This window comes from Pipistrellus kuhlii, unplaced genomic scaffold (genome assembly GCF_014108245.1).
Source record: "Pipistrellus kuhlii isolate mPipKuh1 unplaced genomic scaffold, mPipKuh1.p scaffold_m20_p_3, whole genome shotgun sequence".
NCBI lineage: Eukaryota > Metazoa > Chordata > Mammalia > Chiroptera > Vespertilionidae > Pipistrellus > Pipistrellus kuhlii.
The window spans coordinates 101,621,058-101,633,271 of record NW_023425529.1 but is presented as its reverse complement, the minus strand read 5'-3'; the positions used below and the strand labels follow the sequence as shown (position 1 = coordinate 101,633,271).

The following is a 12,214-nucleotide window of genomic DNA, read 5'->3' as shown; positions in this document are numbered from 1 at the left end:
ATTTTTATAGCTCATCATTATCAAAACATTTGCCTTTATGGAGAAACGGTTTTACATTTTCCTCATTGACTTAAAGCTCTCACTTGTATCCTGACCTGTTCATGAATGGTTGGTTTGTGTTGATTTTTCTTCAGAAAGAACATTTCCCAAAATACACGAAACTCAATGGCCTCAAATTTTTATTTTGTAGCAAAATCTTGAATCACTTTAGCGTATAAGCAAAATCCTCAAACAACTAATTTTATCCAAAGAGAAAAAGGAATTCCACCTTCATCGCTTTTTTCCACATTCTATTTATGCCAGTGTTGGAGGTCAAGGGCAATATGTAAGACACCATGTTAATTTTAGGTACCTCATTCAAAGTGAAAATCTGGAGATCATTGTAATAGAGGCCTTAGCCAAATGTAACAGATAATATCAGTTCACTGTCATTACCCTGCCATTATTTCTCTTCCTCATTTTATATTTTGTACTGCTTCCATCTTGCCAGTCATAAAATATGGCTAGGGGTATGTAAATCTTAATACAATTTGGAAACAAATAATTTCTCTTCTGGTGAAAAAAAGTAATAAGTGAATTCTAGGTGGTTCAAGAATGAAGACAGTCTTATTCTGCGAGGGAGGGAGTGTGTGCAGTGTATGTCCTGGTTTTCAGTCCTGGCTCTGCTACTCTCTAGCTGTAGAACCAGGTTCAAGGCACTTAACCACTTCTGGGCCTGTTCCTTCATCTGGAAAATGGGCATGAGGTTTATTGTGAATATTAAATGAAACTATATATATATATAAAAGCCTAAGCAATGTTACCACTGGTCGACCAAATAACTGATTGAACAAACGACCAGTCATTATGATGTGCACTGACCACCAGGGGACAGATGCTCAATGCAGGAGCTGGCCCCCCTAGTGGTCAGTGTGCTCACATAGCCAACCTCCTGCAGCCAGCCAACCTCCTGCCATCTCTCTTTCTGGCCAGCTGGCCCCGATTGGCCCCAATCAGGACTGGGCAAGAGGGTTCCAATTGGCTCAATCGCCAGCCAGGCTGAGGGACTCCAACTGTGCACAAATTTGTGCACTGGGCCTCTAGTAGTAATATAAATTGCTTTGAATAGTACCTGGCACATTGAATGTTCTACATAGTGTTTGCTATTCTCTTTATTACATTCATTCAATGAACTAGTGGCCCAGTGCACAAATTTATGTACATTGAAAGGAAATTAATTAGAAAAAATATTTTAATATCACTATTCACTGTTTCTCTATAATAGAAGTGTCAACCAAATTCACGATCAACAATGACAGATTGAAACACATGTGTGTGATTGGCGCTAGTGAGAGTTTTATATATATAGATAAACTTGCTTAATTAGATCTGCTTTTTGATTTAGCTAAACTTTTACCAGTCCAGTGAAGCACCCTAACTTCTCTTTCAGGTAATTGTCAGCAACTCAGCAGTAAATATTAACACAAAGGAGATTAATATTGTAGATCATGAAGAGAAAACAAAGGGTAAAATATTTAACTGCAGCAATGTTTGACTATATTCTGACCAGTGAGAAAAACTGAAGTCATTTTCAAGATCCACCATTTCTTACTTCTTTTCATCAAGTCAAGTTTCTAAGCTTTCTAAATATCCGTTTTCTGGCTAATGAAAATAGGATTCCACCAAGTCTCCTATCTACCTATTCTAGGGCTTCTGTGAAAATCAAATGAGATGAGGCTTGGGAAAAACAGTTCACAGACATTTGATTAAAATGTAAGATGTTTTCACCTGGCTAGAAAGCAAGTTGTGTTCCTGAGCTGAAGAAACTCCAAGGAGGCTAATCACTAGAGAGAGAAAGCTGGGCATTGCTACATGACATCATTATCCAGTGCCCACAACCACCTGTTTCTGGGCTGGGCTGGGCTATGGGCCACATTTTGTGCCATGGTGTCTTGGCAGCATTGGCTGCAATTTGGGGGCTGTTGCTCCAGGGCCTATATCCCACTTGGGGGAAGCCAAGTGTTGCTTTGTGGGTACCAGTTCTGTGGTGCCATTTCTCTGTATATGGCCAGTGCACATTACAACAGCTCCTGCATTCAGTGTCTGTCCCCTAGTGGTCAGCGTACATCATAGCAACAGGCCAAACGATCAGACACTTAGCATACTAGCCTTTTATATACAGAGATATGGCTTAAACACAATCTGACAGACAAATAATGAAAGGTTAATTTGCATACTCAGGGGTGAGTATGCAAATTAATCCAACAAAGATTGTGGACTAATTTGTATATGTAGGCGCGGAGTGGCTGGTTGGGTCAGGATGCCTGCTATGAGGGGGAGGGGGAGTGGTGGAGGGAGCTATAGGAGCGGTGCTCCAGAAGGGAGCAAGGACTTGCAAGCTCCCAGGTGGCCAGGAGCTAAGTCAGGGGAAGGAAGGCCTATTCTTGCATGAATATCGTGCAATGGGCCTCTAGTGTTCATATAAAGTTAGCAGAACTGAAGATAAGCCTTAAGACAATTAGTTTTGTTATTTCTAGGAAAATTTTCAACAACTAATTTATTGTATTCTCAAGAAAATTAAGAGTAATAAAGAAGAAAAAAAATTAAAGAAAACAAAAAAAGGAAGTGAAGAGCTACCCTGGCAAAACACTGAAGGAAAAGATAGAGTCGGGAATGATGGTAAAAAGGTGATCAGAAAGTGCAGAACAGCAAGAAAAATAGGCTTGGGAAACAATATTTATTCCCAAATTGGCATCAGTATAAGCCCTGGCCATCACAAAGCCTAGTGAAAGAGACAGGAAAGAAAAAAAAAAAAAAAAAGATAAGAAAAGACTTAGAAGTTTATTTTGCATTATTCTCCTTATAAAGAGTGAAGGAAAGGCCAACTTACCCTCATATAACTGAGCATATTGTGGGAACCCAGCAGCACGGAGCCAGTCACATGCTTCCTTTGCCTCAATTTCTGAAAAATACAAGAAGGGAAAAGAGTTAAAAGGTCACACTCGTACCCTACTTTCTTAATCAAAAAGAAACGGGTGAGCACTGTGTGCAAGTTATTATAAAGCAACATTGTTCTCAGGTGTGTTGAAGTGGGCCTTCCCAGAAATGAGTGTAAAATGAGCAAGTATCTCCAAGGTACCTGCTATGTGTCTCTTAAGATTATCTTCAATGTCGACAGCAAAAAATGTCTTCATTTATACAGCAGGAAAGCAGGGGAATAGGGAGGAGAAAATAGTTCTTACGATACTTTAAAAAAAATTTTTTTTTTTAACTTTCAAAGATAAGGCTAAGAATATTTATGAACATTCCTTTATTCTTTTACTCTTGGGATAATAAAAGAAAGAATACAATTGAATAGTCTAGGAAAGTTTATTTTCTCACGAAGAAAGGTATTACAAAAATCCAATGTCTGCCAATGCCTTTAATTCTCTGTGCCTTATAACACAATGCCCATTCACCAAGTACATTAAAATGATGTCAGGCTGCAGAGTGCTGCTTATCCAGAACTGAGACTTGAGTTTGATGGGCCTGCTAGAACCACAGAAGGCCAAATTCAAGAAGTTCATGTTACCTCTGAGTGACCATTTTTGGTGTGGATGTACCAACATCTTGGAGACTACCTGCTTGGAGATGCTGTGGAGGGAGCGGAGAGGAGTCTATGGTATGTGAACCAGGTCACTACTTGACCTTGTGATTCCTGGATCATTTCCCAACCACAACTCTGTTAAAGAAATATGAGTGCAAGGGAAAAGACGTTCATCTGTCAACAGTCCAGTTTCTCCAAAGGAAATTAAACAATATATTATTATAGGCCCCTTATTTTGCTGTTGGGAAGGAGCCTGATAAGGCCTTGAATTTGCATTTACTCCAATATTCGCTTTCCCCCCCACAGTGAAAGCCAAAGTGTACAGGGAGTTGGGGGACCACTGCACAAAAACAATCTATAGGAGCCTATACATCTACCCTGAAAGCTTAGTGTCTGTGATGTATAATGTTTAATGTGACAGAGCTATCTAGTATGTATTAGGGAAACAAACCAATGGCCAGATTTTGTATAAGCCCCTAAAGGAAGAGCAAAAACCAATACTCCTCTACCACTGATCTGGTTGGACACAGACTGAAATTTGCCATTAAATTTGGGGGAGGGGGGAGAGCCTGTTGGTGATTTTTGTTCCAGAATGCATGCTTCTTTGGGCATCACCTAATCCACTGTTATTTTAGTGGTTGACAGTTTCTAAATTTGGAGTGTTTTCCTTGACATAATTGCTACTAGCATAGATCTAACAGTACTTGTTCCTGCCATGTACACATCATTCAGAAATGCTCAGGGCACCAACCTGGAAATAAAAGCTTTGGGAAACATCTCTATCAGGAGGAGTGTCTCTGAGATCCACAATGAAGTTCAGGACCTTCAGCTGAACTGTTCTGTATTGGATAAATTGGGGGTTTCCCCTCAGAAGATACAAAAGGCAACTATTTTATGGCTCAAAGTTCTATTTAGTACTAATTTGAGAGTCCTTTTGTGAAGGCTTTCACTTGGAAAATTACACAAGAATTTCAGGGGTAGTAGGAAATGCACATTCTGACTATACTATGTAGAAAATGAGGTGAATTACTACTAAAAATTTGCCTCCAAAATTTTAAGCTTCAAATTTGCATTTTAGTTAAATACCCTATTTAATCAAGAGGGAATACGCAAATTGACTGTCACACCATAACAAAATTGCTGTGCCCACAGTGGAAGCAGGAATTCCATAACACAAGATGGCTGCACCCACAGCAGAGGATCAGGTCCCCTAATAAGCTTTAATGAGCAATCAGCAGGGACCTGAGACTGCTTGGCACTGGGCTGGGGCAGGGAACCTGAGGCCATGCCCCCAACCTGGTGGGGCTTGACAGGGGACCTCAGGCTGCACCCTGTAGCCTGGGCCAGGGTACCTAAAGGCTTGCCCCCACACCTGGTGGGGCTTGACGGGGATGGGGCCGGCAGAGTCTGGATCTAGCCCAATGGGGCTGGGGCTGGCTGAGTCTGGGTCTTGCATGATTTCAAAGTGCACATGGGTGGAGGTGGGGGGACTTGACTCTGGTCTCCATGGCATGCCCCAGACTCTGACAGAAAGAAGATTTTCGTATACATTTTACTAATTTTCTTTAATCTCTGACATTTCTATTTTAGAGAAAGGGCAAATAGCAATATTAAAATATTTTCTCTAATTGATTCCCTTTTAATGTGCATGGATTTTGTGCACTGGGTCACTAGTAGTATAATAATGAAGAAATACCTAATTTCTAGATGTTCTACTTAATTATGAGGCAGTAGGTCTTAGAGAAGCACAGATTTCTGTATTTTCTATTTGAACTACATAAATAGAATACCTTTTTCTATTTTTAAAAATGTTTTTATTGACTTCAAAGAGGAAGGTAAAGAGAGAGATAGATAGAAACATCAATGATGAAAGAGAATCATTGATCAGCTGCCTCCTACATATCCCCTACTGGGGATTGAGCCTGCAGCCTAGGCATATGCCCTTGATTGGAATCGACACTGGGACCCTTCAGTCCAGCAGGCCAATGCTCTACCCATGGAGCCAAACCAGCCAAGCCTAACCAAGTTAGGGCTTCCTTTTTCTATTTTATTATAACTTATTACTATGGAAATTCAGTGTTAAACAGAGAAACAGGCTACAAAGAATAAGTGGAATAGAACTGGAAGGAAGGGGCTCTATAACATAAAAAGCTCAAAGAAGAGTGGGAAATGAACTTATAAGAAAGTATAGACTCTGTCAGCCTAGGGAAGGGGTTGGGGTGTGGGTGTGGCTCAGACACTGGAGAAAGAAAGACAATGAACTGGGGAATGATAAGCAGCAGAGGTCCCTATAAAAAAGACTTTCAGAACTGAAGACTTGGGTTAGGTAGTAGAATAAGGCTCAGGCTAACCTAGAAATTTTCACATTAAGTCTCTCTAAATCACTTTATTTTATAAGAGCAGCATAGATAATAAACTGAAATCCTACCTATACATAAAGGTAAATAATCAAATCTCAACCAGAATCCAACTGAATCAAACTCTCAAACATGCTAATATTTTTAATGCATAGGAATTTCACTTTTCTATCTCAAGGTCAGGTGACAACAAAAACTGTAATTTGTAAATAATAAATGAAAAGAAGCCACACCCCAGCCATGGCTCGGCTCCTTACCATCATTCCCCACATCTAACTCACTGATCTAGTTCTTAAATGTCTCTCAAACACATTAACCCCTCCTACTCCCCACTATAGCTGTAGGCCACCTTGATTTATCAATTTAAGAACAAAATGAACTCTTCTTTACTACCTAGTGACAAAGCAAACAAACAAAATAACCTGGCATAATGAACCACTACAAATTTGACTTTGCCTATTGAGTTGAAATGGAGGAAAAAAAAAAAAAAAGCCTTCACTTTTATTGATTCTGTACCTATTAAAACCTATCAGCCAAATGTTAATCTTTTCCCCAAGGCATATTACCCTTGCAGTGGATAAAATAATTATAGAATAAAAAAGAAATCATTATTGTCAGTGTCATCATTTCATAAATATTTACCTAATAAGAGTTCAATGACATTTGAGGAGTGTATGAAAATCTTTTTTGACTGTACTCTTGCTAGTCAGTATAATCCTGTATAATAAAAGCATATACGTGTCTGACCAATTGGTTGACCATTCAGTCAGCTGTTCAACCAGTCACTATGATGCGCACTAACCACCAGAAAACAGATCCTCTGACTGGTAGGTTAGCTTGCTGCTTGAGTCTGGCTGATCAGGACTGGGCAAGAGGGCTAGACATGCCCTGGAGCCCTCCCACAGTCCCTTCCTGGCCAGCAGGCCCCCATCGGTCCCCGATTGGGACTGGGTGAGACAGCCCTGATGGGCCAAGGGACCCCACATGTGCACAAATTCATGCACCAGGCCTCTAGTCCTAAATGATAAAAGGCAAATTGTCCCCTGGACCAGGAGTTCAACTGGGATTATGACTAGGGGGCAGGGCTGGCCTGCCAACCACCCATGGCCCCTCCCCACTGCTGGCCCAGCCCAACTGGTCCCTATCCAGGGTGGGCTGGCCAGATGCCACCTGTACATGAATTAGTGCACTAGGCCTCTAATATTATATAATAGTTTTAAGGGTCATTACAATCACATTTTCACAGTTTCATTTTTTTCTGTATTTCCATCCATATCTGACCCTGTAGTTCCAGGGCTACAAAGAAAAGCAGCAACCTATAGCAAGTTCCCCCCATGTAAATCTAAGTATGGGGTGGAACCAGAGAATGCCCTAGAACAGACCTCTATGGAGATTATTGCAGTATGTTACTGGAGAAAATGCAATCTACTTGGCTTAGTATCATGATCAAATTTCAATAAAATTTTTATAATTATTATATATAAAAACATTTCCTTTTTACTCTGGAAGGTATCTATTTTTATTTGTCCAACATCTTTCCCCACTTCTTCAAATAACAGAACTCTCTCTACCTTAAGAATCTCTTCTTTGTGGTTTAGGTGGGGCTGTCACCCACTTTGTCCAAACCACACTCCTTGGTCACCACCACCCACACAGGAATGATGTGCTTCTTAAGAGTACACTATTCCCCCTAGACTAAGAAGATCAAAGAACTTTGGTATCTTAAGTCAACAGTTGTTTGGGGGCTGAAATCAGCTAGTAGAAAGAGTGGATATCAAACTTTTTCAATTGGTGCCTGATCTGCACAATCCCCCACCTCACTCCACCCCTCCCCCCCCCCCAAAAAAAATAAATACAACAAAAACAAACACCTCTTCACTCAATAAATCCAGAAGATGGCTTTCTGCTAGGCATATTCTGCCAGGTATTTGTGATTCTACTTGGAGGAGAGTTACTTGCTTTGCCTCAGTTGTACATGCTTAGAGCATGATGTGACCTCTGTCCAGACACAGTGGAGGGGGGCTGTCTCACTGGCTGCCCAAAAAAGTGCACAGCAATGGGCATGATAATAAAGACACTGTAGAAACTAACCATGGCCTACAATGCTAGTCTTAAAAAGTATTATCATGTTTCTTAATTATACATGCTCAGGGGTGAAAACACAAAAAAATACCGAAAGGTACAATTAAAAAAAAAACATCTTGCCCCATTACTAACACATAATTCAATGAATTATTTGTTGAAATGGTAATACTGTAATATCTTTGGGCTACAATTTTTTTTCACATTGATGTTTATTTTTTAAATTTATTTTTGAAACGGCCAATTATATTTTACTCCTGGGAGGTTATACCATCAAAGCAAGACAAAACAGTTCAGTAGGATTGCACCAATGAAGACTGAGCATGGAGAAGGCTGAAAAGAGGTTTACAAGCTGTGTCTTAAAGAAATATGATGGCCTGGTGGGTGTGACACAGTGGTTGAGCATCAACCTGTGAACCAGGAGGTCAGTTTGATTCCTGGTCAAGGCAAATGCCTGGGTTGTGAGCTCCATCCTCCTAGGCAGTTGATCAATGATTTGCTCTCATTGTTGATGTTTCTATCTCAATTTCTGTTTATGAAATCGTAAAAAATTATACACACACACACACACACAGGAATGAAATATGTAGTGAGTTTGGATACAGTCTGGTGGACAAGGCTCCAGAGGGCTCGTCAAGTAAGGAATTATATTGAGCTCAGAAAATTTGCATCCCAGGTTTGCAGGCCTCCTCTTATGTAACAGTCTCATTGAATTTTCAAACTGGTGTTTCTCAAGTGCTCAGGAACAGTGTGTTCACCCAGCTAAGCATTTTAAGTACATTTTGTTTTACTTTAATCTCGGCATAGCAAATTCCCATAGCTAACCCAAAGGAATACCATTCCTTCTAAATGACCAAAAATTTAAATTTGGGTCACATTAAATTTTATTACCACCAGAAAACTAGCTGGCTAGAAGGAACCTGGTTTACTGTGGATAGTTTATAAAATTATTATATATAGGCATATATGTTTATGTTGTTCTTACAAATCTCCTGCAATTCAATGGACAACTTGTCTTCAATTTAAGTAGATCTTCTTTCATAAATGCTCATTAAAAATGCTCAAGAAAAAAAGACATTGTGGATCTCCATGTGATTTAGAAAAGCAGGTTTGAGGGAGAGAAACCAAGATGGCGGCATAGGTAAACAGAATAAACTGGTGAATATAATAGAATCAGGGCCACAGAAAGGGAGTGGACTTACAATTCTTGGGGAGAAAGGGGTGTGAAGGTGTGGGGGTGTGGGAAGAAAGTGGACAAAAATCATACATCTATGGATGAGGACAGTTCGGTGTGGGGTAAGGACAGAGGGTAGGGTAGGAACCGGGTGGAGGGAAACTATGGGGGAGAGGGAAGAGGAACAACTGTAATAATCTGAATAAAATGAAAAAGAAAAGCAGATTTGAGAACAATGTTTTGTTGTTTCACTTAAGTTGGATAACATGGTGCGCACCGTTTCTGAAAGATTATTGGTGACTTAACCACCACAACTTGTCAGCAATGAATGAAATTATCACTATTAAAGTATATTACAGGCACTAACATTTCAACAGGCTCACAGTAGCTGGCTTAGGATGATTTCTATTGCTGAGTTAACTTCATTAGTTAATGTATTACTTAAGATAAAAGACTCCTTTGTCTTTAGATGGGAATTTCTCAAGTGAAGTCCCTATGTATCAAAAGAAGGTGTATTTATCTGGCCATACACAAGGCCAGTTTTGTTAGTCAATGCCACAGTATCCATCCTGACTATATACGGTATGTATCTGAATGACAAATATCTTATAGATACACATACCAATACAAACTTTCTCCCTGAGGGCTTTATAACTTTAATCACAGGTGCGGGATGAAACATCATGTTTTGTAGTAGTAACAGACTTTGATTGAGATCCCATGTCATGGCATCAGGCTACATTTCTTTGCACTCTTTGTGTACATAATAGATTTATGTAAAAAATCTGAATAATTCTTAAATGTATACCAAATATAATTTTTTCTAATGTGTATAACATTTTCTTTTTATGGCATTTAAGTTACTAATAGGAGTAAAATACAGGTTATTTAGAATAAATTTAAGATGAATATTCAGAGGAGAATTAATAAACACATATTTCAGCTCTCCATAACTTAAGGCAACTTTTCCGTTGATGTGTATGTAGCAAAATATCTTGCTGTCAGTTGATACATAACTATAGAAGAAAGAAATATGGGAGATATATACTAGGATATCTGTGACACTGAAATATACTCAGTTTACACAGAGAGTCATAGCTGTGTTTATGTGTATTTCTTTCTGGAACACACGAATCACAGACATGATGAGACATACTATTCCATCACCAATTCTTAACACCAGTATTGTTTCCCAGGACTTGTAACATCTTCTACAAGTTGGATTTATAGCAAATCCAGTTACCTAAAAATCATTTCTATTATTGTAAAAGAGAATCAAGCAAATTGTTTTAAATCACTCTTTACCAGTGTGGTTGGAAAAATCAATACCTAAAGATGATAAAGACTGCTTATATATTTAAAAAGTGACTTTCCCAACCACACTAAAAATATAATTTACATAAAATTTATTATTTATATAAAAATTTTACACACATTAGAAGTGCTTAACATATGTTATAGTTCATAACATATAAAACATATACATTTATTAATGTATTTAATTATTAAATTTATAATAAAATATATATATATACACACAAACACATTTTATTCATTATATATTCCCAATGATTCCCTGTTCTTTCCAGTTGCTATGTAATCTGCAGTTTTCCTCCAAATGGGAAGCATGTATCTCCAATCCCATTGATCTTCTGCTTGGTCAGATGCCCAACTTTGGCCAATGAAATGTGAGCAGAAATAATATATGCTGGTTTCAAGCAAAACTGCAAGTGCCATCACCTAGCTCTGCCAGCTCTCCTGTTCTTTTTGCTTTACTACAAGGCTAGCATGTCTCATATAGAGGCTATTCCTTCAGCCTGGGTCCACAAATTTTGGCACAGGGGAAAAAGTCACAGCAGATGAGCTACTGACATGTGATATGAGCAAGAAATAATTTTGTTGTTGTTTAATGTCACTACAACTTAGAAGACAACTTGTGATAGTGGCATAATATGGCATAAGCTAATTTAACACAGCTTCCAAACATTCATTCTGTAGATGAAGCACACACTAGGAACTATAGACCCTGATTTCAACTTGAAACTATTACTGAATACCCATTAATGTGTCACAGCAATAAACATAATTATTCTTAGGAATCATTTCTGCCTGGAATTCTGCTGCCCTGCCCATAGAGCATGGCCTATATTAATTTGAAAAGTGTAAACAATCTTTCACATGCATGTGTGAGTGTATATAAGCACATTCACAAACTCTCTCTCTCTCTCTCTCTCTCTCTCACACACACACACACACACACACACACACACACACACACCACAGAAAGTCAATTGTTCAGTTGCAATTGAACCAGAACACTCTTCAGTGTATGTATATATATCCTATATAATAAAGAGGTAATATGCAAATTGACCCTCACACTATTGCACAAGATGGCCATCCCCATGTGGTCAAAGATGACCAGCAGGGGAGGGCAGATGGGGAAGACCAGACCTTCAAAGGAGGGCAGTTAGAGGCAACCAGGCCAGCAGGAGAGGGCAATTGTGGGGATGGAGGGGGGCCAGGCCTACAGGGGAGGGCAGTTGGGGGTGACCAGGCCTGCAGGGGAGCAGTTAGGCATCAATCAGGTTGGCAGGGGGTGGTTAGGGGGTGATCAGGTTGTCAGGCAGGTGAGCGGTTGGGAGCCAGCAGTCCTGGATTGCGAAAGGGATGTCTGACTGCCGCCTGTTTAGTTAGGCCCAATCTCTCGACAGGAGAGACATCTCCCTAAACTGGCAGTTGGACATCCCCCGAGGAGTCCCAGTTTGGAGAGGGTGCAGGCTGGGCTGAGGGACACCTCCCCCCCCCACCAAGTGCATGAATTTTGTGCATTGGGCCTCTATCTATCTATCTATCTATCTATCTATCTATCTATCTATATGTGTGTGTGTGTGTGTGTGTGTGTGTGTGTGTGTGTATTCCTTTGTTCCCATATTCCTACTAATATTTAAAAATTATTAAAAGTGTACCTCTCAATCTCAAAGAAAAAGAAAACAGAGAATATATGCTATATCAGCCAAATAGTTTCTGACCAAA

The 12,214-nt window shown here is 39.5% G+C and overlaps 1 protein-coding gene across 5 annotated transcripts in view; it reads right to left on the bottom strand.

Annotated features, from left to right (window-relative positions):
- The window catches only part of STARD13 (StAR related lipid transfer domain containing 13), a 246,629-nt gene that overhangs the window by 70,393 nt on the left and 164,022 nt on the right, over window positions 1–12,214 (bottom strand). For all 5 annotated transcript variants that reach the window (XM_036455313.2, XM_036455312.2, XM_045588603.1 and 2 more), the window contains exon 2: window positions 2,870–2,941. In XM_036455313.2, coding sequence (XP_036311206.1) covers window positions 2,870–2,941 — 72 coding nt within the window. The remainder of the gene's footprint in view (window positions 1–2,869; window positions 2,942–12,214) is intronic.